This window comes from Camelus ferus, chromosome 11, assembly GCF_009834535.1.
Source record: "Camelus ferus isolate YT-003-E chromosome 11, BCGSAC_Cfer_1.0, whole genome shotgun sequence".
NCBI lineage: Eukaryota > Metazoa > Chordata > Mammalia > Artiodactyla > Camelidae > Camelus > Camelus ferus.
In genome coordinates this window covers 10,202,280-10,228,783 of record NC_045706.1, presented here as the reverse complement: position 1 = coordinate 10,228,783, position 26,504 = coordinate 10,202,280, and the positions used below count along the sequence as shown (strand labels likewise).

Here is a 26,504-nt window from a genome sequence, read left to right as displayed (position 1 = left end):
TGCTGCTTCCTTCTGAGGTGAGAGTTGCTATATTACTGTGGTTAAAAGCACAGAGCTTGATTTAAACAGTCTGTGTGCAAATGCCCACTTTACTGCTTATTAGCTGTGTGGCTTTTAGCAGGTTGCTTAACCTCTCTGTGCCTTAGTTTTCTGTCCGTTAAGTAAGGAGCGTCATTCATAGGGGTTGCTTGAGGATTGGATGAATTAATTTACATGAAGTGCATGGAACAGATCATGTCGTTAGTAAGTTTTCAGAACATGTCAGCCTTTGTCCTCTAACCTACGAATGTACATTCAGTGGCCCTGTCCTTTCATACCTCGTGTGGACAACATGTGGAGAATAGAGAGGGGCCAGTATGGGCCCTGCATCCTGCAGCAGTGAGTGGCTGGAGTTCATTTTTTCGGTCTCTCTCAGGTCCCATTTAATAAGCACAGACCATTCACTGCCTTTCCCCTGGGTTGTTCTCAGGATTTTCAAACTTTTTTTTTTTTTAAAGCCATGGAAATATTAACCTAAGGGAAAACAGTGCTGGGGGAAATGCTGTCTGTCCTCCATCTCCACACCTGTTTGGAGGTAGAAGTAACCACTCCCCGCCCCTGTGTCTCTGTGTCCATCTTCACTTTCTCCTCGGGCTCAGGCAGCGGAACAAAGGCTTCTGAAGGCTTTTGACAGAACGTGGAAGGGGCGTGCACTGGGTTAACTCAGTCTGGCTTGCTGAGTGAAAGGGGTGCCTTTTCTCTCTTTATCCCTCTTTCACTCACTTCAGAGGTGCTTTTTGCACAGGAGGAAGTTCTTTCCCTAATGTGTTGACTTCTGGGGCTCATCTCTTGATTCCGACTTTTGGTTGAAAAATATTTGTAGAAAGGGGAGCAGATGATAAACATAAATATGTCTCTGTCCTGATTTGAGGACTGTGCTGCTCAAGGATATGGCAGATATGTTTCTAGGAAGATGGAAGGGGACTGGAGCCCACATGCCATTAGGATGACTGGCGGGGAGAAGGACCCCCACCTGTCCCCCACCCCGGCCACCTGTCACAGTCATGTGCAGACATTTCTGCTGTGGCTGCCTGGGTGGGGGCTGTGTCTCATCTGATGGCTGCAATCCCTCACCTGAGGAGCTCATGAGGAGAGCCCTGAGCCCTCCTGGGTGCTTAACATTGGCTTAACATTGGTTTGTTAGTGGTTCTAGAAAACAGCCCAATGTGCATCTACCTAGGAAAGTCACAGAACAGGTTGCATTAAGTGCAGTCTGGTGGGGCTGTAATGAGGAGCAGGAGAGCTGAGGCAGCGAGCAGTGCTAAAGAGACCCCCTTGGTCATCAGACCATGAGCTTGGAGCCGCTGGGCAGCTCTGATGCCTTCTTCAGCTCCCACTCGTGGGCTGGGAGCTGCGGGTCTCCCACTCGTGGGCTGGGAGCTGCGGGTCTCCCACGTAGTGCCCCCCGTCTCCTGTGTGGTCGGCACAGTCCACTCAGGGTCCTCCCCGCAGGCAGCCACCAGAGCCTCAGAGGGAATGTCTTCCCATATCGTATTTTCTCCAGGGTTCCGTTTCTGTCTAACTTCAGAGTATTGACATCTGGGATTGTCTAATAGGGTTTTCTTCCATCTTCATATTTAAGGTTTGACTGTCGGTGGGGTCATTGCAGCCCTGTTTACTGTTCAGTGAGCTACTTTCTCCTATTTGGCAGAAATAAGTGGTCTTCAGTGCCCAAAGCGAGAGGAAACAAAAAAGCTAAGAATTTCTTCAACCTTGACTGTAGCTTTGGGCTTCTGTAAGCAGGGTCTTCAGTCATCGCTCTGTAAACAGTGAATGTGTGAATGAAAACTGACACAGTGTTTCTCAGTCACCAGTATCAGTATCCTTTGAGATGCCTGTTACACAGTGTCGATTCCTTGAGCTGCCCTGTGTATGTTTGAAGGATGCAGCCTTGTACCGAGTCAGCAGGTATTCAGGTGTGAGTGCCACCCAGGCACCTGTGGAAACTCACAGACTTGCCGGAACTATTCATTCACAAGGGAGTATTGCCTTTGTGAGCCACCCCTGGGGAAATCCTCTGCTTCTCTGTTTCAGTTCTGAGCCTCCTCTTGTACGGCTGCCTTAAGACCCATGCTGTAGCCTTCTGAATCCCCTCCTTGGTGGTAGGACTTAGTGATGTGGTGTTTTAATAGCCAAGTCATTCAGGGCCACTGCTGACAAACTCTTTGAGCTGGTTACTACCACCTGTGGTCAGAAAGAAACTGGCCAGTAAGGAGAAGGGTTTCTCATGGGCTGTCTCTGAAGACAGCTCCCAAAGAGGAGTCCCCAAGATGCTTTGAGCTCTGGCAGTCTATTGTAGCAAGTGTGTAGGGCATACCTATTTATTTTGAAAGACGGTGTTCATTTGGTTGAATTCTGTTTTTGTAAAAAGAAAAGTATCTTCTACTCATGCCTTGGCCCTACTGAAAAGCCCCTTTCCAGAAAATGACATCGACTAGAGAGCATGGGTAGCGATTTCCCAAAGTGTGAGCACCATTGGTCAATAGTTGCCACACCCCACCCGTCCCACCACCATCTGTGAGCTCAGTTGTGGATTTGTGAGCTATTTAATCCCTTTTGATTGTTATCCTGAGTTGTTATAAGAAAGTAACATAAATACCTTTTTTCTTGGTTGTTGGAATGCTGAAAACAATGTGCTAATTATGGAATATTGATTAAGGAGACTAGGTACAGGACGCAGAAAGCCTGGCCTCCAAAGCCTGGCCTGGCTTCTCACCAGCTGTGTGTCCTCAGGCACATGATGGAGTCCCCAAGCCTGACAAAGATAGTCACAGAGCCAGCATGAAGATTTAAGAGACTCCACTTCCTGATGGTACCTAGACATAGTTCCGCCTCATAGAAGATTTGCTAATGACTGTTGTTTGCATCTGAATCCCACCAGCTTGATCCATTAAACACTTATTGCACTTCTGTGTGTTTTGGTCCAGAGGAGAGAAGGGGATGGTGGAAGGAGACTTTATACAATAGGACTATCCTCAGCTTTGCAGAGGAAATGACTATTCAACAAAAGAACACCAAAAGGGAATGAATCAATTGACTCTAAGCAAGTCCCACGTGCTCCCACGCTGCCAGAGCGCTGGGGGTGGGAGGCCAAGGGTTCTTCCACCCCTCTGCGGGGGAGGACGTGACGAGGGTTCCTGGCAAAGATGAGTCATTATAATTATACACTATCCTTTTCTGTTTAAAAAGCCACCAATTTCAACGTGGCTCCCAGCAATTACAAATCAATTATAACCCATAATCAGACCTCCGAGTTTTCAAGTCTATGGAGCCTCTAAGTATAGATATAAATCCTTCTTAGTTGGAGGTCAGGAGTTCAGTGAGATCATTCAACTAGTGAGTCTAAACTAAGCTAACTGGAACTAATTATCAGTCAGTCCTCTGATAGCAAACTGCTGTCCTCATAAGGGATTATTTGTTATTTCTTCCAGGCAATTTCTTTCCTCACACCTCTGGCTGTTATTTGTGTGGTGAAAATTATCCGGCGGACAGACAAGACTGAAATTAAGGAAGCCTTCCTAGGTAGAGTATTCAGTTTCTGCTTTAGGGGATGGGGCAGAACTTAGATGACTAGATTTTGAAAATCTCAGTTGCACCCAACTGATTTTTCTCTTGACCAAATTAAGCCTGGAAGACACTAGACAGAATAAACTTTTAGCCCTAAGAAGAGCCAGTGCACGGATGGTAAGTACCTTACCTCCGGGGCCAGCCCATTGCCGCTGTCCCTTGTGCTGAAAATGAGTATCAGTCTCGCACATCAGAGCTCTTGTGCTTCCCAGGCACACGGGAAGGGCAGCTCTTGGCTGTAAGGCAAAGTGAATCTGAAACATTGTCACCACTGATTGCCCAGTCCCACATTTGGGGCTAATATGTCCACAGTATGGGCAATTCAAAAATCAACCACAGACTCCTTGACCAACCACTATTAACTAGAGGCAAAAATGGGCAAAAGCAGATGTAAAACATAAATTGGAAAAAAGTTCCATAACTCATTGTCAGTTTGGGAACATTCTGGCAGTTAAGGAAGTGTGATTGTGTAAAGAATGCTACAGTCTTTGCCATTGATTATAATACCATTGTTATAAATTCTCCCCAAGCTAAGCCGTATCTTCATGTGCTACGAGTTTGACATTTTTAGGATTAAATTTTTTTTACCTTATCTTTATATTAATCAAAAAACTGAGTAAATGACATATTAAGAGAAAGCAAAACTATTTGGTTTGTTTAACAACCAAAATAAACTACCCAGTAGCCAGATTTTCAGCTGTTTGGTCATTAGGAAAACTGAATTAGGTTTATTTTTTGACACTGCACATTAAAGTTACCCAAACCCTCACACAAATTGTGTTGCTGGTGTATTGCATAGGCTCACCATCCAGTTAGGTAGTAAATCTGGAAATACGAGATTCTTCACTAAAGATTATGTTTGTTAATTACTGGGCTTTGAGGAAATGAAAATGTAGCAAAATATGGTCTTCCCTTTTCTTGGTAAGGGAAAGCGGGTGAGGGTGAAATCTAGGTTATAGAGAACAGTAAAGGGGTGGAGAATGTTTGTTACATAACCAGGCTTTGCTTAGGCTCTGTCTAGTTGAAAAGAACAGAATTCCTCTCAAATTAGCTCAGATAAATGAGAGATTTAGTTACAGGGCTATACCAAGCAGTCTCAAAGACATCCAAGAATAAGGAAGAGGACAGAGGAGCCTGGTGGGGATGGAGCAGGGATCCAAGCCACCTGGGGTGGAGATGCCCCTTCGCCTCCTGACCCTCTGCTCTGTGATACGCCTTCCCTCTCCTCTCACCCCTGGCTTCAGTCTCCTGTCTGGATGTCATTTCTGCTGCCCACACCTTTGGTCTATACAAAGCTGGAGCTGGTCATGGTGGGTGCCCCTGGCCCACACCTATATGTCCATTCAGCTCCAGTGCCCACCTCCCAAGTTTCAGCACATCTCATGGTCGAGACTTTCCAGGTGGAGACTCCAGCTCGACTCATTTCTGAAGTGTGGACACCAAAGTCATGAATCTCTGGCCAGCCTGTAGGTGCCCTCCCCGAAGTCAGGTGTGTACCCCAGGTTTCTCATTTGTGATTTGAGAGTTTGGTGGTCTCAGTCTCCTCAGCTGAGGTGATGAGAGGGTCAGTTTTTCCAGGGACGGTGTCAGTGCACTCATGGACGTGGCTTGAGCAGCTGGGGTGGTGTTTGGACAGATACCACTGTGGTCCCCCAAATGTCCCATGGGGAGCCCTCTCGGTTAACCTGGAAATCCCTGTGCCTCCCTTGTTATTCTAGCTGCTCCCCTGGCACAGAGTCCCAAGATACGTGACTGTGGATGAGAACTGTCTTTCATGGTTATGGTTATAATTTGCTGCCCGCTCTTGGAACTGGGCTGTTGTTAAGGCAGTGAGGAGCTTCCTGTAGGTCTTTTTAGTCTCAGCTAAATCTCCCTTAGGATGGCAGTTCTAAATTGCACACCACACCCACCTCCTATATATTAACAGAGAAGGCGGAGTTACTGGATGTTCTGTCTGCCTAAATAAACGGGAGCCTGCTTGTAAAAATGATGAAGAACCTCCCATCGTACACAGTTAAAAAAAAAAATCACTGCTTTTAGGGAGCCTTGGAAGTAGGGGGTTGGGGAGTGGATCTTTAAAAACCAAGACTAGGAGTACTTTTCCACTGCTATCTGGGATCCAGGACTTCCTCGGCGAGGGTGGTTTAGTGCTGAGGTCTTTCTTTACCCCTGCATCCTCAGCAGACCTGGACCCCAAGCAGACCCCAGCGGCCCCCTTTGCGCATCTGCTCCTGGATGAGGGGAGGGGGGCTTGCCCCACCCAGCGTCGGGCTGTAAGGGATTTGGGCTGCAGACAGCCAGGTCTGCATAACAGAGAACCCTGTTTTGGAAGGACCACAGTGCTGAATTCCTAGCAACAGCAAAAGTGACAACAAAAGACATCTAAATCCTCGGGGGTGCTTGTAAGCAGGCGTGCCCTCAACATAGGCCACTTGCGGGCCAACTCTCAGGACACGCTGCTTTGAATTTCTTTATCAGGCACAGTCTGGCTTGTCTTTCTGACGCTTCTCCCAAGCCTGCAGTGCTGTAGGTCGCTGTGAACACAGCCCTTATGAACCAGCTACCCGGGGCTATTGTTAATCAGCAAGCCCCCCTGATTGGGACCATTCATTTCCTGCTCGGCCAGCCTCTCATGCATCTAATCTCAGCCCAGCCTTCTCTCTGGTATCAGGGAAAGGTCCCCTGTTTTGGTCCCTTGGGGGTTGTGCTGTTCAGATGAACATAATAATCAGTTCCGTTTACTCTTGGAACGCTGCAATGACTTCCACCCTAAATGTCGTCACTCCAGATCCCCACTCTTTTTGGTCTCCTTCAGGCTTTTGAATCAGAGAGTGAAGCTGCCAGAGGTTGGTAGCTACAGTACATCCACACAGTTTCTAGCTCAGCTACTTGAAGCTTTTCAGAGAACTGCTCTGGGCTACAGGAAGCCCAGCCGCTGCCGAGGCTGGGGACGCGCATGGTGTTCTGAATTGATGTAGTGGTCTGTCAGGTTCCCCATGGGCACTATGAGATCAGCTAGTGATGCTTGTTCCTGGAGATCTCTGTGATAAAGCCACATTGGGACCAGGATAAGGAGTCCAGCCCTGCTGGGAAAACACAGCAGTGAGCCTACTGGACCAGCCCTAACAAGCAAAGACCCCTGTCATTTCAGGGCCGCCTCACAGCCTGTTAATTACTGTGGCTCTGGGAGAATGCTGCAGGGAAGATAGCCCGGGGAATATGCCCTCCTCTCTGCAAAGGAGACCTCTCGGCAGTGCTCTGAGCTTGTGAGACAGAAGGGAAGCCGATGTTTTAGGAAGGAAGGGCCTGTGTGTGCAGAATGTAATCAGAAGATCTCTCCAAGTTCCCCCACTCTTGCTTCTAGTTTACGCATGTGGTGTTACGTGCTTGGTGTTTCAATGGTGGCACCATGCTGCTGACTCATGCTCTGCTCCCCACCCCGGTGGCCCGTCCCTCCTTTCTGCCACACCAGATACGGCAGTGTTTCCCATCCCATACTTGGGGCATTAGTTTCCCTTTGACAAAAGTGTTCATTTGAACTGGTCCCTCTCATTCTCTCTGCTTCCCATTCCCATGGCTTCTTAAAAGCAGGTGAATTTTGCCTCCATCTCAGTGGCCTGTGCCCTTGGTGACTGGGTTGGTCATTCACGGTACTTTCCATTTGTAGAATAACACATTTGTCTCCCTGGAGGACCATGAATTGCTGTAGGCAGCTCCTTCCTAAAAATATCCCTACACTGTTACTTTCTTACATAAATCTCAGCTGGTATTGAACAGTGACTATTTGCCAAAGGGAAATGGTAACTACGCTTTATTATTCAACAGAGCAATGGAACGGGGCATCCGTAGGTTTTTATTGCTTATGCAAAGCATTTGACCTTCCATCACATTGACTTGCCTTTTGTGCAGTCTTGATAAACACAGGAGAGAGGTGCAGCGTTCTTGCAGAGAAGGCTCTGTGACTCATTTCACTTGCACCCTTTGGACAGTCTGTGCTTCATCCAGCAAAGTCCTTCCCAGCTGCTTGGAGAAAGTCCCCAGGCTGTCTATTTTTAAAGCATGGCATCCAGAAGTGCCTACTGTTTTAGGTGGCGGAAAGCCCCACCTGGGTAAACCTTTCCAAAACCCAGTGAGAAGGTGGGACGCTTCACCTTCTCAGAAACAGTGATTTGTTTGATAACAAGTGGACAGCTGTTGGCAGGAGACGGGTAGGTCAATGAGGAGGTAATGGTGGAGTGGGCACCTCCTATTTGTAGGATTCGGCAGCTGCTCTGATTAGAATTATGTCTGAGAAGGTTGCCAGGAGAAAACAAAAAAGTTATGTTTCTTGCTACCAGTGAAAGAAATTCTACATGCTGTAGTATTAAATCTGTTACTATCAGGCCAGAACATGATAGATGGACTGCTCTGTGATACTGAAAATTTCAGTCAAGAAAGAGAGATAAATTTCATGTCATAGGGGCTTGGAATTTTATGAGGCACTCTCCAAAGTCCTGTTCTAATTATGTTTTACTCTAGCCACTCCAAATTCCCTCTCTTGTTTAAGGGTATTTGTTCATATTTCTATGGTCATAAATCAATTATGATGATGATGAAACAGTGATGATGATGATGATGGTTTTGATTTGAGAGCCAGCTGGTTATTTTTCTGTCTGTTGGTTTTGTTTTGTAGCTGTGTCCTTGGCTCTTGCTTTGAATGGAGTCTGCACAAACACTATTAAATTAATAGTGGGAAGGTAAGTTCCAAAAAGAAACAGTGACTTAGACTCTCAAGGTCATCTGTGTAGGAACCTTGGCCACAGAACACTGGATAGGACAGATTTGAGCTGTTCTGGTTTTCCCTTAAATTGTTGTCCTCCTGGGATTTCTGTCCTCAACACAGATCTTTCCTCTCCTTTGAATTACGAACTCAGTATTTCAGTAAGCCGAACATCAGCAGTAAAGAAGTATCCACTGACTGTACTATCTTGTGGGCTAAAGCCTACTGCTGGCATCTCCAGTTTATGTACTGCTGTCCCAGGTCCTCACCAGACACCCACTCGCTTGTCAGTTTTGGCCTCCAGAAATAAATAAGATTGCTTACTTACTGTTCTCTTCGGGAAGAGAAGTATGGATTGGCTTTTGAGCTTTGTTTGGCTCAGGGCACACTTCTCTTACCTGCCTGGGAAATGATTTCTGTCCTCCATTTATCTTTGGCTTCTCCCCCAACTGCTCCGGAAGTGAGCCGGTCTCTGTAGAGACAATCAGCCAAAAGACCCAAACTCAAGACATGACTTTGGCCCTGACTAGCTGTTGGCCTTGGACAGGTTGGATTCCCCTCTCAGAATCTCAGTATTTAATGATCATCTACTTGGCGTGCAGTGCTGGCCAGGCACAGAGGGGGCAGAAGGTGGGTACAAATTAGGAAGTGCGTGACCTGGTGCTGCGGTGTCCTTCCAACTTTCCGTGCTTAGAGTTGTTGTGGGACTCTGATAAAACGCTGATTCTCAGGCCTTTGTCCGCTCTGAGCTTGAGGTTCAGTAGGTGAGTAGCCACAGTCGGAGGAGCACTAGCCACGTGCAGGAGAGACCGTACACCAGCAGCTCTGACGGATTATTGCTAATTGATAGGTTAAGATTTTGGTGGATTGTTGCTGGGCTTAGGTCCCAGAGCTGGAGGACCAGTGTGTGAACTGTAAGCCAGTGTGTACACAAAATGGGGACTCTATTCACAGCGTTAGCGAAACCTTGTCCATGGCAGGCATTCAGCAAAGATTAGTTGAATTAATGTGATCGACCATCACGTGTCTGTGTGAGAATTCTCACTTGAGGGAAGCAGACACGCATGGGGTGAAATGTGTAGGGGCAAGAATCCAATTCCTGGGGTTCACAGCTTGCCTTTGCCACTTACTGGCTGTGTGTGACCGTGGGCGGGCACGTAATCTTTCTAAGCCTTTATTTTCATCTGTAAGATGAGGGAAGTCCCAGGGCCTGCCTTGGGATTGTCATATGAACCATATGACATGACCTACGTCCAGGGCTTAGCGCCGGGTCTGGTACCCAGGAAGTACTCCCGAAATGTGAGCTGTGATTGTGGCAGGAGGCTGGACCCCAGGGCCAGCTTCTACTCCACTTCCCTGGAGAGTCTCCCCCACAGCCTGGACCAGCAGCCCACCTGGTGACTGTGTGCTCTCCATCTTGGAGCTGAGCTTCCAGGTCCTCCCAGTGAGGTTAGGGGAGACCTGCTATTTAAGGAAGGGCAGGGAGTTGGCCATTCAAATTCAGTCTTGGATCTTGGAAGCAGCCTCCGAGTGGCGGAGCCATAGATGGTGGCAGGAACTACCTTTCACTCCACCAGCGCTGCGCTTAGGGGGCTCCTGTAAGTCATCTCACTTAGCCCTCAGGACCTCACCTGTGGAAGGTACGGATCTCCCTCTTTTACAAATGTGGAAACTGAGGCTGGGGGAGGCTACGTGACCTTCCCAAGGTCATAAAACTAGTAAGTGGCAGAGTGCGAGTTCTAACCCAGATCTTTCTGACCCCGAAGCCTGAGCTTTTCCCAGGCCGACAGTGTCTTCCACTGGGGGCTCCAAAGTTGATGGCAGAAGAAGAAGCTGGTTGGGGTAGTGGGGCCTGGCGGGGGTCAGCTTGGGGTTTGTTTGTGATGGCAACATTTTATATTGAAAATGTCCATGGTGTCTTTTGTAGACCTCGCCCCGATTTCTTTTACCGCTGCTTTCCAGATGGAGTGATGAACTCGGAAATGCACTGCACAGGTGACCCCGACCTGGTGTCCGAGGGCCGCAAAAGCTTCCCCAGCATCCATTCTTCCTGTAAGTTCAGTGGCTGGGACACTCTAATTCCCGGGTCATGTCTCCTGATCACTTTCTTTGGAGTTTAGGTGGAGAGAAGAGTGTTGATAGGTGAATGTTAAGCCCAGTTCACTTCTCTTCTCTGTATGGTGGTTGACTTAGAACCGAGATATTCAATGGGAAGGAATAAGCCTGTGGATGAGGCTCTGGAGTTTACAAAACATTGTATGTGTTGCTTTTGTGAACTCGGCAGAGTGGAACGTGTGACAGTTTACCCTTTGGCAATACCATTTGGGAACATGACAGTGCAAGGGAATTAACCATGTTCCCTGGGACCTTACGCATTTCAGCTCAGTGTTCTCTCTAGTTTACTCCTTCAGTGAACGTATTATATGTGTGTGAGTGAGTGAGTGTGTCTATGTACTAACATATAGCACATATTTGTATACATACATACACACACATACACACATGCACACGTACATACATACATACATGTACACTCCCCCCCCAGTATATAGTCTGATTATAGTTTTATGGGCTGGGACCAGCCTTACAGCAAAGACTCAATTCTGTGAACCTGGTGCAGGGTGGTGTGTTGGAAATCACACAGGTCTTTGAAGTGCGACAAGTCCAGGCTCTGCCAAGTTCTAACTCTGTGACTTAACCTCTCTGTGCCTCAGTTGCTGCTACGTACAGTGGGGATGATCAGGCCTCCACTGTTGGTTGGAGTGACAGTTAACATAAGGGATGCTGACCGCTGACATTTCTGGAGCATCTGCCACGCCAACATGTCTAGGTGCACTGTCCTATTTAATCCACTCAGCATATGTAAAGTACTCGGGATCGTGCTTTAAATAAACCCCAGTTATCCATGTTATTGTTTATCACCAAAGCTGAGGCTCCAGAGTGTCCTGGCTCATAGGTGACCGCTTGGGAGAGGACAGGCTGCTCTCATGACTTAAAATCCTTGGTTCCCCTTTGGCAAGCCTGTTACCTTAATCTTCTCTGTTTTTTCTAAGTACCAATAATCTTTGCTGCTTTTTCTAAGTCCCTAATACACATCCCGATAGTGGCTGCATCAGGGAACAACTGGATGGCCTTTCCTGCAGGGTGGTTGTTGGGCATTTGCTCAGTCTTTGGAGATTAGGGCCTGTCACAATACTGGGCTGCCAGGCGCTCCAAGTGAATCTCCATCCAGCTGTGCAGCAGCCCTGCTGGGTCCAGTTGTCCCCGTTTTGTGCACAGGCATAGTGAGGCTTAGACAGACTCAGAGACTTATTCAAGGACACTACATTGACCGTTGTGCCAGCCTCTAGCACAATCGTTTCTTGAGCTTTCGGTGATTAAATACAACGAGGTGTCCACAGTCCACATTTGCTTAAATAAATAACTTGCTTTCTCCTCTAGTTTCTTGGAGACTGTAGTGCATTGAGTAATGGCCCCCAAAAGACACGTCCGAGTCCTAGCCCATGGAGCCTGTGAATGGGACCTTATTTGGAAAAGTCTTTGTAGATGTAATTAAGGATCTCAAGATCATCCTGGATTTAGGGTGGGCCCTAAATCCAATGCCAGGTGTCCTTATAAGAGAAAAGCAGAGGGAGATTTGAGAGTCAGAGACACAGGGGCAAAGGCCACGTGAAGACGGAGGCAGGGATTGAAGTGATGCAGCCACAAGCCAAGGAACGCCTGGAAGCTGGAAGAGGCAGAGAAGGATGCCTCCCATAGAGCCTCCGGAGGCACCACGGCCCTGCTGACACCTTGAGTTTGGACGTCTGGCCTCCAGAACTGGGAGAGAATAAATCTTTCATTTTCAGCCGCCAGGTCTATGGTAATTCGTTACAACAGTCCCGAGAAAGGAGTCAGGAGACTTAAGACTGAACACTTAGCAGTTCATGGGAAGGATTTGTCTCCAGAGTTACGGGAGGGATTGAGAGGAAGCACGTTCACAGGTGTGTGTGTCTCTGAAATGCCCTCTGAGGGTATCGTGGCAGAGGGCCCAGCACACGTGAAGGTGTGGGGTTCGCGGGGCTTCCAGTTTTCAGCATCCCTGTCACGTGAGGCCGCACATGCATTTGGAATCACTTGCTCTCCGACTTTGTGCCTCCTCTCTGACGTCAGGTTTTAAGTCAGTATCTGTTTAGGAGGCCGTCTCGGTGCCAGCTGGAGGAACGCCTGCTGTACTGGTTTCCTGTCTCCATACGGTCAGGGGTTCCCGTGCTGGCGTCGTGTAGAGGTACCTGGAATGGTGTTCACCTGGGGCCCGCGGCTGTCTGCTCTCCATCTGTGTCCTTGTGGGGTCACTCAAGTTCTCTGCTGTTTTAGGACACGTTCTGTTCTCCCAGAGACTTGGTGCTGAGCTCTTAAGTGGCTTCAGAAGTGTTAGTAAGCGGTCAGAAGTGAAACCCTCCAGGAAAGCCTTAATCCTGACTTTCAGATGATTGACGGAGGGCGGCAGCACCAACTTGTATCTGCTGTTGCATTTGAACTTGGGATAGAAGTAGCTCTCATGTGAGTAACTCAAGCTAGAACACTGCTGGAGCGCAGAGAGCCGAGGCCAGGGCCCACAGAGTTTTTACTTGAGAGGCACACGCTCCCTGTCAAAAGCGTTTTCTGACAGGTCTGCCCACCAGCTGCCTTGTCAGGTGTGGGGCTGATGTCCCGTCTGTGCTGGACAAGCTTCTTGACAGAGGTTGTTACTATTTTTCACTGAAGATGTACTTAAAATGCTGCAGATTTTTTACTGCTTGGGCACAGAATCCTCCAGCCTCTAGGCTTTGGTGAGTATTTTCTTCTGCTTTCTTTTCTTTTTCTGTAATGACAGGTCAGTGATTGCCTCATAGGGAGCTGCCGTATCCACTTAGAAAAATCATCATTGCTGTTTTCTGGATTTTTTTTGTTGTTGTTGCTAATAGGAAGCCTAGTGGTTGGTGTGACTCTTGGCTCCACAGAGGATGTGGTGGACCTCAGTTGGGGTGACCTCGGTGGACTCCCACTTTGATACACACGCTCTTTCTTCCTTTACTAAAATCAGTTTTGTAAGTTGCACTTGACTGCGTGGATACAGTTGGTCTGGGCCAGGGCTTCTCCTGAGATGAATTCCCCATTCTAGGCAGGCGTGGGTTTGCTTCTGTTCTATTCACAGATAGTTGGTGACCCTTGCCTCGCAGAATAGTTGGTTCTCATTGAACATAAGAACAAACATTGATTTCTTCTAGAAGCGAAAGCTCTTGGCTCTTGTTCTTAATTTACCATAAGCAGTCAAACAGCACTGCCCTGAAGTGTCCACGTGACAGAGTTTCAACAAACAGCATGTCCCCAGGGCAGCGACTTTGTGGGACTTGCTCTGTGAGGCCACCTGAGCCATGCTTGTTGGAAAAGCAGAGATCACAATTTCAAAGAGTGAGTGATTTCCTTCAGAGTTTTGAGAAGCTTGGGATTTAAAATGGAAAGAAAGCAATGTGGCTTCAGTACAGGGAAATTCTGAAAAGGAAATTTGTCTCTTATCACATCATCTCAGCTTGGGTCTTATCTCACCCATCTCAGATTGGGTGTTGTTCCAACTCCCAGAGAAAAATTGAGGGAAAAAAATCTTATTATTGCCAAATCAAGCTATCAAGAAACTTCCTTTCTGTAAAAATGGTGGGAATGAATAAAGCGATACCATTGCTCAGGGGTCGGCAAATGACAGTGTGTGGGCTGCCTGTTTTTATAAATAACGTCTTATTGGAACGCAGAGATGCTCGTTCTTTTGCATATTGTCTACGGAGTCTTTCACTTTATAACGGCAGAGTTGAGTAGTGAAAGAAAGACCTGGCCCACAAAACTGCAAACATGTTGCCCACGTTCCAGACACATAGTATTAAGAAGCGTTACTACAGGGGTCTGTGTGGGGGACGGATGAACAGAAGAGCACAGAGGGTTTTTAGGGCAGTGAAACTACTCTGATTGACACTATAATGGTCGATGTGTGTCATCATCTGTTTGTCCAGACCCATAGAACGTACATCCCCAAGAGTGAACTTTAATGTAAACCATGGACTTTGGGTGATTACGCTGTGTCAGTGTAGATTCATCATTTGTAATAACTGTTGGAGGATGCTGATACTGAGGGAGGCTATGCATGTGTGGGGCTGCAGAGGGGGGCAGTTTATAGGAAGTCTTTATCTTCTTGAATTTGCTAATAAACAAGTTTAGGAAAAAACATTACTAAAGCAAGACCAGTGCCCTTGAATGGTGCACATAGATGTTTCATTTTTAAACAACTCCATTACAGTATAAAAAGGGGGCCTTTAGAGGCTAATCAACGCTTGTGGGATGCATTCTTTAAATGACAGACAAAATTCCAAAGGTGTGTCTGGCTGATTGATGGTGATTTAAGCAGACTGTTTTTGAGCACTTCGTGTTTTGTAGGTAGTGGGTACAGGATGCGCAGACATGGCCATGACCTGTCTCGGGCCAGGACAAACACTGGGTGCTTTAACGGAGTGTTCTGGGATTGGAGAGCTGAGAATTCGAGTCAGGGGATGGGGAAAGCCTCTGCGGGAAAAGCCCTTTCTCCTGTCATTTCCCAGGAGAGTGCGTATGAGCTCTGTGTTTTGGGTTATTTATGTTTGCAGTGTCTTTATTCTGTTCCCTAGCTGGGTATAGAATTCTAGGTTGAAAATAATTTCTGTGCAGGATTCTAGTTTACGGTGTGCTTCAGAGACACCCAGTGACGTTCCTTTCTTTTGTTTTGCTTTTCTCTTTCTCCCTCTAGAACCTTTTGGGAGCCTTTATCTCTGGTCATCTGAAGTTTCACAATGATGTGCCTTCCTGGGATTCTTTGTATTTATTGTTCTGGTCCCTCAGTGGGTTCTTTTATTCTGGAACTTTGTGACCTTCCCTCTATAGTCCCTGTTTCTTTTCTCTGGATCCTGTATTAGGCAGGTGCTGAATCTCCTGGATTTATCTTATATTTTAATTGTATTGCCTATTGTCTGTCTCTTGTCTTTTTTGTTCATCTCGCCCAGAGATTTAAAATTTTTTATTTACCAACCCTGAATTTTATTATGGTCTTTATATTTTTAATTTCTAAGAGCTCTTCTTTAAACTCTGATTAAAAAAAACCATCTGATTCTTTTTTTCGTGGGTACACTATCTCTTTCCTCTTTTTGTCTGCAGGTTTCATGTGTTCCACGCCTTCTCTTTATTGGCATGTTTTGAGTATCTAGCTTTCGTTAAATATCTCGCGATCTTCGGCTGGTTGTTCTTATTTAAGGTGAAAAGACGAGAGCTAACTGGACGGATCTCACCAATTGGACTTTGCTCAAGGGTGGATGGGATTGAGCTGGGGTTTCACTGGGTGACCCTGAGTGTTAGATTCTGGTCTTTACTTGAAGGCTATTCCATTCCCTGGAGGAGAACCCCCAGGCTCTTGCCAGGTGTATGTGAGCCACCGCCCAGGGGCTGGTTTTCTCATGGGTCACCTTGCAGATCTCCACTCCATCCCCCTGTTTTCAGTCTGATTATTCGGCCCTGTTCTCTACCCGCCTACTTTTTCCAAGCCCAGAGCCTTGGTTGGGTAAACTTTCCACCTTCTTCAAGAGTTGGGGAGGTGGCCGTTTTCTGGTTTGCGGATGGGGTGGGGACTTGAAGAATTTAACTGCTATAGGGACTTTCCACTTACTTTCCTGTCCAGTCTGTGTCTCAGCCCCGCCTCCTGTGGTACCTGTGTCTCTGGTTCAAAGCTTTGCAGGGCCCTGCCTGGGGAATGAGCCCTTCTCATCAGCACCACCCTCTGCAGGCATGGAGATGCGCCTTCCCTGGCCCTGAGGGTCAGTATCTGCTCTGTCAGCTGCTTCCCATCCTCATTGACTGTGGGGTGGAGTTGAAGTGACTCTCGTTCCATTTAAGATAGAATTGTTGTCTCTGTTTTTATTAGTCAGGGTTCTCCAGAGAAACAGAACCAACAGGGTGTGTGTATATATAAAGGGAGAGGAATAGTTACTTTACGAAGCTGGCTCACAAGATTGTGGGGGCTGGCAAGTCTGAAATTTCCAGCAGGCTGGAAACTTGGGAAGGATTTCTGTGTTGCAATCTTTAGGCTGAATTTCTTATTTGGGAAACCTCAGTCTTGGCTCCCAAGGCCTCCAGCTGGTTGAACGAGACCCACCTACATCATGGAGGGGAGTTCCTTTTATTAAAGTCAACTGATTGTAAATGCTCATCACATCTTAAAAATATCTTTAAAGCAACATCCAGACTGGTGTTTGACCAAACATCTGGGCGCTATGGCCTGGCTAAGGTGACGTAAAATTAGCCATCACGCTCTTGTTCCTTCCTGTATCATTTAAAAATCAGAAATACCATCATCATGCTCTAACACCTTAGTTGCAGGAGCACCATGTGTTAGCAGATTCTCATTCAACCTCACTGTCATTTTGATGACAGAATCCTTGAGAGTGGAATACATACACCAAAGGGTCTCTGTAGGCTGAGTGTCTGGGAGTTTGCTTTTGCGGAACGAATCAAAATGGGTTTCAACTGTGGATTGAGAAATTATCGCAAGAGATCATCTATGCTAAGCAGCCAGGTTTGACTCAATCAAGCATGCATATTTAATATTATCAACCAGCTGCTTCTTGGAGTGGCTGGGCAGGCTTTTGCATAAAGAAACAGGAAACAGGAGACCAGAAGAAACTGCAAGATTCGTTTGTTTTGCATCATTTAATGAAAAGAAATTGTTCCCCACAGACTCTGCTGGTAGACAGGAAGCTTGAAAAATGCTACCTTCTTCTTCTTTTAAAAATGGAATGAAATGGCATAGGCTGCTTGGGTCAGTGGTTCAACCAGAACAAATGCGTGGTGGTTTGTCTGAGGTCAGCACAGTCTGTGTGGTTTGTCTTCCAAACGAGACATGAAAACTTCCAGGTTCACTGTCATGTCAGGGGACATCATCAAACTTGGCAAGAGCCTCTCCAGAATTTGTGGTATCCTACATCTCAAGCTTCCAAGACAGTTTCAGAGGTTCTGGGAAGCAACTGCACTTATTTTTGCCACATCTTCACGCAAGTGAAGACTCTTCTGAATGCTGGAAAGACTTGCTTTGAGGATGCCAAACCCCTGGAGGGAATGGTTGCTTTAAGCAGAATCAGATCTCTTTGTGGGATAATGCTTTTCAATCGTTTTTTCATTATCACCCTTCCTCCTTTTTATAGGCTTCCCCCTACCCCAATTGCTCTTCCCTACCATTAAACTTTAATACCACGGATATACTGTATAACTGTTTGTATGTTTGCCCCTTTGGAGGATCACAAATAATTTTAATATCTAAGATTTTCTCATCTCCCCAAGAACCAGTTTTGGTCCTATTGTGGGTGATATTGTCCTGGAGTGGGACTCTAGGTCCTGGAGTTCTCAGCTGGAGAGTTTTGTCCCCTAGGGGACATTAACAAGGTCCGGAGACATTTTTGGCTGTCACAAGTTGGGGGGGGGGCGGTTGTTACTGGCATCTAGTGATTGAGGCCAAGGATGCTGCTAACCATCCTACAGTGCACAGGACGGTTCCCACAGCAAAAAAGTGTCCAGCCCCCAGTGTCAGCGGTGTCCAGGCTGAGAAATGCTGTGCTCTGATAATTAGGCAGACATGGGAGAAATTGATCACTCATGTGTTAAATTCGCCCACTTTCCAAATTCTTGGTCTGAATAAATAGAATATTTTTAGAAACAGTTACTGTTCAATTAATTAAAAATACTCTCCCTCAAAGACTTGGCTCACCATTTGATATCTATGAAAAAGGACCAGGGTCAGATTAAAGGTTATAATTAAAGTTTAATGCCTTTTTATTTCTGTCTTTTAAAATTTATTATGAAAAATTTAGATGTATAAAACAAAACAGCAATCTAATGAATCCCCATGTCCCAGATACATTAATCTGCCCTTCTTGCTTCCTTTTTTTTCTCTGCCCACTTCCTACCCCCATTCAATAATGCTGATGGTTTTTAAAAATTATTTCAGCATTTTAAAAATTTACATTGAAATGCATAAGTCGTTGCTATTTGGTTCTGACAAATGGACACATTATGTAACCCATATTCATATCACAATGTGAAATATTTGCATCACCCCAGAAAGTTCCTTCATGTTCATTTCCAGCCATCTTGAGATAGCCACTGTGCTGTTGTTTTTTTTTAACTTTTAGATTATTTTTGCCTACTTTAGAACTTTGTATAAATGGAATCATATAGTGTGTTTGTTCTCTTTGCATCTGGCAGCTTTTGCTCAGTATATCTTGACGTTCATCCATGTTGTTATGAGTATCAGTAATTTGTTCTTTTTTATTGCTGAAATGTATTTCATTCATAATGAATATTCCACAGATTGTCCATTCTCTCTTTGGTAAACATTTAGATTGTGGTTTTTTCAATTGTTAATAAAGCTACTATGAAACATTTGTGTACAATTCTTTTAGCCAACTGTGTTGCCGTTTATCTTGGCTAAATATCTGTGAGTGACATTGCTGGGTAAAAAGTTAGGTATATGTTTAACATTAGAAGAAACTGTGTTAGGTTCCACTAACTGATGACTTACTGGTCTGTTGTTTTCAACGATGCCCTGGGACATAAATTGCTCCACAGGTTCATCCAATTAAAAGCAAGCTGCTTTTCAGGGATAGTTTTTGAGGTCATGTTTAAGATTTATCCATCTCCCAAATGAACGTCCCTCTCCTCTTTCCCTGGTTCTTGCTGGTAAACTAGCTGGCCTGCCATCTAGTTTCTATCTCTAGTGAAGCTACTATTCTCCTCTTAATTGCTTTTCATCACAACCTCTACCATTTTTGAGAGCACCCTTAGGCTTGAATTTACCACACAGTCTCAGATCAAGTCAGTTTCTTTGAGAAGAGCTCCAGAGCTCGCTATTTTAAGGTCTGCCTCTCCCCAAACCATATCTCTGGGGCTGGACAGAGAGACAGTGGCAGGTTCCATCTGAGTGACACCCGTGCCCAGGACTTGGGTACTGGAAGGAGGGGAGCGCAGTAGCCTCTGGCTTCTTAGGGGATGAGAAGGACTAGGAGCCTGTCTCTCCCAGCAAGATACCATTGCCCTTGACTAGGAGCTGGGGAAGGAGGGAGAGGGAACCCTGTGCTCTGGGCTTTACCCATCTAGAATGGACCTTCCATCATACTAGGCTGGGAGGGAAGGAGGAAGAATGGATCAAGGTCCAGATGTCACAGATTATCACTTTTCTTACTGAGTTTTAGTATATCTTCTTCAATAAATGTCTCTTCATTTGCTGTATGCTCTTAGGACCACTTCCAGAGATAAAATTATTTTTTAAAATAATTTTCTCCAGTTTAGCTTGGGAGTGAGGTCCACAGAACTTCTCATGTACCTTTCTGGAAATGGAACTCCCTTATGTCAGTTTTGATAAATTGTGTTTTTAAAGTAACTTATACATTTCATCTAGATTGTAGAATTTATTAGTATAAAGCTATCCATAATGGTCCCATATTGACTTTTTATGTAAGATCAGTAGTGATAGGCTCCCTTCCATTTCTGATATAATAATTTGCATTTTCTCTCCTTTTTTTCTTGATTAACTTTATTTTAGGTTGATCAATTTTATTAATCTTTTCAATTTTATTACATTTTTCAAAACACCAACTTTAGTCTGTTTATTTTCTTAATTTTCTGTGTCTTTTCTGCTTCATTAATATTGGCTCTTATCTTTATTTTCTAAAATTTGTGTTTAATTTGCACATATTTTAGCTCTTTAAGTTGTAAATTTAAATCATAGTTTTTAAAGTCTTTTTGTCTTTCTAATGTAAGTATTTAAAGCTATAAATTTCCCTTAAACCTTGCTTTAGCTGTACCCCACAAAATTGATATATTGTGTTTTTATTATTATTATGTTCAGAATATTTTCTAACTACCCTTGTGACTTGCTTTTTGATCTATGTATTATTTATAAGTGGATTTTTCACTTTCCAAATATTGAAGGCTTTTCTAGCTACCTTAACATTTTGAATTTTTTATTTGATTTTGTTGTGAGTAGGAAATATACAAAATTTCAGTCTTTTGAAATTTATAGAGCCTTTTTATTACCTAGTATATACTTTATCTTGATGGATATTTCATGTGTACCTGAAAACATATTCTGAATTTGTTGGGTGTGGCCTATGTGTCAATTAAGATGGTATCATTCAGAGATTTTTGATTCTTCTTTCTGTCTCATGTCCTGTCAGTTAATGAGAGTAGGGTTTGATAGTGTTCAACTATGATTATAGATTTGTCTGTTTCTCCGTTTAGTGTAGCTGGGTTTTGCTTTATGTGTTTTGGAGATCTTTTTATAGGCACATACATATTTATGATTGTTGTATGATATTGTTATTTTGACCCTTTTATCATTATGAAATGTCCTCAGTTCTTCATTCTTTCTTCTCCTATTACATGTCGTGACTTCTTATGGATGTGAGGCCCCTGGGCCCATCAGAGATCTTGTTTTTGGCTCGTGGTGATAGAATGGACTTTAATTGCAAAGGAATTATTGGATAGGCAGCTATTTTGTGTGGATTCCTTTTATCTCTGTTTCACACCATTGGCTTTTAACTGAGTCTTCCAAGTTTGGGCCTAGAGATCATTCAAGATGTGAGACGTGTTCTAAAAATAGACACTCGGATGACCACATGTCCTCTGATTAGGACATCTTTTGGGATATGGATAGTTGGAAGGAAGGAAGGAAGGGAGATAGGTAGATAGATATTATGAGCCAACACAGTTCCACAATCCCCTTCCCTGGAAACTGTCCCAGTCCTGAGGTGTGTGCCCAGCCTCAGCTGGGGCTCTGCCATAGGAACATAATCTTTTGGGTTCAGGACCACCAGGCCCTTTCTTTGTATTTTCTCTTTGTATTCATATCTAGTATGCATATCCTTAGAGCCATTGTGTTTTCTTTTCCCTTTTGGATAGAACTCACATAAGTTATTCTCATGAGGGTCTCCACAAAAAACATTTCATTCGAGACTTGCTTCCTTATGCCTCCCACTGGGTCTGGGGGCCATCTCTCTTGCCTCTGTTGGCATCTACTTGGAAAATGCAAAGTCATTTGAATGCTAGCTGGAGCCAACTTAATTAGGAAGTTAAGTCTGCTGAAGGAAAATGAAACAGATCATTCTACAGCCAAGTGTATGCAGTTGTTGGATGATGCAAACCAACACTTCTTTCCTCTCATCAGCCTCTGGTGTCTGCTAATTAGTGCTAAATAGCACCTTCCTTCTATGCCAGCAGTGGAGTTAGCACTGGAGATAGAGAAGTAGAAAAAGCATTTCAAGCCTTTGAGGAGCAGGGCATTCTAGAGTGATGATGTCAGGTCACTCCACAGCTTAGAACTCATCAGTGGCTTCCATTGTGCCTAAAGGATAATCCAGTCTCTTTAACTGGTCTTTGGACCTCGTGTGATCTGGCCCCTGCTACCTCTTCCCCTCATGACCTGCTCTCCTCCCCCCTGCCTCCTCTTCCTGTATTCCAGCAACCCTGTCCCTTTGATGATAATGTGAACGGATGTCACATAAAGTGTATCAGGGACTGTGCTGACAGCTTTAAGGGACTTACCCATTTAATCCTCCAGCAGAGCTAGGGAAGCCCGCCAATGCCCATAAAGACCAAGATGACACCATTGATTAGGGTCCTTTCTGCCTGGAAGTCTGGGGTGGGACCTGGGAACCCAGGACTGGTGGGAGGAGAAACCAATGAGCTTCTTTACTGCAGAGCTTTGACATTCCTAAGTCTTTTTTGTTGCTGTTGTTAGCAGACATATTCAGAATTCAGAACTTCTTTGGGAGCCTCTTTGTGCTTATTTCCACCAGCAGATGGATTCAGTTGCAGGTGATTGTCTCTCATAGGATCCTCCCTGTTAGTTTTGTGGGCCATGAAGAACTCTACAATCTTTCATCAAAAAGGAAGGAGGGAAGGAAGAAAGGAAGGGAAGAAGGCTGGGAAGGAAGGAGGGAGGAAGGGAGGGAAGAGGGAAGGAAGGAAGGAAGGGGAGGTAGGGAGGAAAACCTCTTGTTTTCCTTATGGTTTATTTACTGCCTAGACACTAGGTGGAACTCGATACCCTTGCAAGCCTCCGGCCGAGCTTATCCAGATCCCACAATTATCAGTAACCTTGTCAAATACATGGCTCATATTTTTGTCCTTCGCTAATATGGACCTTTGGTCAAATGTTCGAGTATTTTGACCTGGGTGTTATTTACTGCACCTTACAAATAAGGAAGCCCAGTGAAGAATTGCCCGTGTCTCCCCATTTCTTGGTCTTGTGAATTGAGGGCTTGTTTCTGCCTATTATTAGGCTTTCGCTGCTAACACAAGTGAGATGCTGCCACATATTTCACGATCTGACCTTTGTCACTAGGTAACCCCCCCCGCCCCAATACTCTGTAAGTGCTTGAGAAGGTACTCATTAATGCATTTCTATAGTGATTCAGTCATTAATGCAACGCATGTTTATTGCGTACCTACTTTGTGCCAGGTCTGTGCACAGTGCGAAAGGGGACAGACATCATCCCTGTCCTAGCAGTGTTTACAGGGCAGGGCCACCATAAGCCATCTGGTGCCTCATACCAATTAGGAAATGGTGTCTCTTGCTCCTAGCAGACGCAATCCGAGGTACAGGGCATAGTGAGCAGAAAGCAGGCGTCCCTTATCAGCTGGGTGCCCTTGGGCAGTGAGCATTCTGAGCAACCAGTCTTGGCAGCCCTGATGGACGGCATGGACATTAAACAAATAATTACTCAAATAGCCATTTAATTACAAGCCTGACATATAAAAGTAGGAAAAGTACATAATACATAATAATTAAGTGGTGTCTCTTACATAATAAGAGGCACTTGGGACAATTAATACTGAAGGAAGGGTAGGGAAAGACCAGGAAGAGGGGCTGAGAACATTTCGGACCGGAGGAACCCCGAGCATCCCTGCCCCTCGTCATGGTGCCTGTGGAGAAGAGGGCTGGGGCACTTAGATCATTTTAAGGCTTTTCAAGTTCTAGTCTAATTACCATGAGCATTCATCTATTTTTTTCTTTCTCAGTATGCTCATAACTACATATTGCTGAATGTCAAAAGAATGCCATTTTAAGACTTAGCCTGGGGCTGCAAATGATAAATTTGTGTTTATAATCATTAGATTGCTCTACACAAATAAATTATTTTGTATTCAAGAACATTGCTACGTTGATTTTGATAGAGAGAAGAATTACGTTCCGACTCAGACAGACCTGAGTTTGGCCTGGCTACAAATACTTAGTAACGATGTGATCTTGGCAACTCGCTTCATGACTTTCTGCCTCCATTTACTCATCTGTAAAATGGGAGTTCTACTCCCTACCTTTCAAGGTTTGGGGGGAAATTAAATGAGATGATTTTGTGTTGTTCTTCCTTGAACTCTGACTCTGGGAAAGATTGGAAAATTCTAGTCTCTGTCCCCTTTGGCAGAGACGGGAGAGCAAGAGTGAAACAAGATCTGTCCCCAGTAGGTATCCCTTCAATTGCGTTTGTTTCTAACACAGCATGACAGCAGGCTACAGGTGCTTCCGGTTGAGTCCCATACTGACAGGTGTGTGTTGGATTATTCCATCCTTAATACTGTCCTTTGTGTATGCGTTTTGCTGTGAGAATCGTGCAGTATATTCAGTCAACACATTCCTCTTGCAGGGGTTCTCATGTCTACACTGATGCTATTAATTTGATTCTAAGTACAGATCTATACACTTCAGAAACTTGCTGTCTTGTCATTTTTCAAAACAAAAGTAAAAAGTTGAAAAAATATTTCTCCGATCATGGCCTGCTGTGCATCTGAGAATTACGGCGTGCCACTTAGATCATTCTTGAAAACCAGTGTGTGTTTCAAAGAGCCTCCCTTGAGCTGGGCTTACGAACAAAGCCAAATCAATGAACGCAGCTTAGCACTCTTGCCTACCAGCCTCAGGCTTAGAAGTGGGAGGTCTGCTGGAGGTTCATTTCCAGGAAGGTTGGTTAACAGTTGCATCCACACCAGAAAGGTTACAGAGGCAGGGGATACCCAGAGCGAGGGTCAGCCCATGTGTCAGACAGCATGGGCCCGGAAACAGACTGCCAGAGATGTAGCCTGACCTTAGACCATGGGACAGAAAGTCATCACCTGCTGTTTTCTCCATTGTATTCCTCATTGGCTGGTGGTTAAAGCTGAAAGGCAGAAGTACCAGTCAGTTCTCTAGGCAAATAACAATGTAGGGGGGCATTCGCTAGAGATGCAAAGGAAGTCTCTGGGTACAGCTGGGATGTTTTTCCCAAAAAGTTGGAGGCAACTTGGGGACCACTGTTTAGTGGTCTGTTTATGAGAGAGAGGATTTGGAATAGCACAGGCATGGAAGTGCAAGTTCATTGCAGAGGAGCTGGCCACCTCCCCCAGGAAAGAAGAGGTGCTTTTGGAGGCATTTGGCCCAACACAGGAATGGTGTAAACCTCGTGACTTTGTAAAAGTATATTCAGTTCCCTTCATGCGTCCAGCCCGTACTCTCATTCCTCCCTTGCTGCTGAGAAATTAACTGGCCGAAATTTTTTCTGCGGTAACAACCACCACCATGCCCTCTGCGAAGTGACTGTTTATGATGCTTCACTCTCGTCCCTGCCCTTTGGAGGAGTTAGATCCTGATTGTTGGTAAACGATGTCTTCATTTCCCACAGTCTTGAAAAAGTCTGCCATACATCTGCAGCACTCACTTGGATGGAGTTTTTCTTCTCCCAGAGGCCGTCTATATGGTTTCTTCTTAAGAGATACTGCTACAAGTATCTGTCACAGGGAACAGATGGACGGTAGGAGAATATGAGGAATGTGGTGCCTCTCGACTGCGTACAGCCATCACAGGGTGTTGTCTCATTCCCTGACTCTGCCCTGGAAATAACAGTGTAGCTTAAAGGTGGACAGGATGAAGGTTTGGCTCTCTTCCAATTTTTTGTTTAAATCTTTCTTGAGAATGGAAAGTTGACCTGGCTTCTGTACCTCCTCTGGTCCCCAGACCCATTATACAGTCTCCTCCTCAGTTTTTTCACCCACCGTGTCACCAGAAACCCTAAATGCTCCTCTGTGACACCAACCTTGAAAATACTGGCATCTGTATCACTCACAGTCACTCACCAATTTCTCTGATAATTCATTAGGGAATTCTAATCTGGGGATTTTCCCATACCATGCTTAAACCAATGTGAGTTTGCTCTTCAGAGAAACAGGACCAATTGTGGATTTACAGTGAGATTTATTATGAGGCATTGGCTCGCATGGTTATGGCGGCTGAGAAGTCCCACAGTCTGCCGTCTACAAGCTGGACTCAGGAAAGCTGGTGTTGTAAATTCCAGTCCAAGTCCAAAGGTCTGAGTGCTGAAGATGTGAGTCCCATTCCAAAAACAGAAGACTGAGGTCTCAGCCAAGTAGTGGGGCAGAGAGAGAGGGCAAATTCTCCCTTCCTCCACCTTTCTGTTCTATTCAGGCCCTCAATAAGATTGGACAATGCTCACTCACATCGGGGAGGGAAGTCTGCTTTGCTCAGTGTGTACCAGTCAAATGCTAATCGAGAAACACCCTCACGGACATATCCAGAAACAACGTTCAGCAAAATATCCGGGCATCCTGTGGTCCAGCCAGGTCGACACATACAATTAACCATCATACTCTCCTACTCCCTTTGAGGGGAGTATGTTCCTATCCTCTCCAGCACGTGCCCTTCAAACCAGTCAGCCTCAAGACCCCATTGTCACGGCCCTAGCAAATGGCTCGTTCCCTTCCCTTTCAGGAAATGCCCTCTTGTCCCTTCTCTAACAGTGCCCCCTGCCTGGCACAAAATAGTGTTGAGACAATGAATGTACATCCTATCTACTCATCTTTCAAGGTTGGGCATTTCCCCCGCTCTTCCTGGTAGCCGTCTCTGATTGTAAAGATCCGCCTTCACTTCTCCGTATCATCCACCTCGTTTCTCTTGCAGAGTGATTGTATAGATAATGCTGGAGAATACAGGAGAGAACTGTTGCCCATGGTAAATTCACAGTCTGTGATTGTTTTTAGCGTTAAATAATTTATCATATGCATTGAATGA

The 26,504-nt window shown here is 45.3% G+C and overlaps 1 protein-coding gene across 4 annotated transcripts in view; it reads left to right on the top strand.

Annotated features, from left to right (window-relative positions):
* The window catches only part of PLPP4 (phospholipid phosphatase 4), a 114,569-nt gene that overhangs the window by 50,981 nt on the left and 37,084 nt on the right, over positions 1–26,504 (top strand). Inside the window, exons 3-5 of one of the 4 annotated variants that reach the window (XM_032490768.1) lie at positions 3,471–3,561; positions 8,279–8,342; positions 10,293–10,417. The exons of 1 other annotated variant lie outside the window; for it this stretch is intronic. In XM_032490768.1, the coding sequence (XP_032346659.1) occupies positions 3,471–3,561; positions 8,279–8,342; positions 10,293–10,417 (280 nt within the window). Of the gene's footprint in view, positions 1–3,385; positions 3,562–8,278; positions 8,343–10,292; positions 10,418–26,504 lie in introns of those variants that run through there. 2 more of the 4 variants (XM_032490769.1, XM_032490770.1) reach the window with 2 other exon arrangements.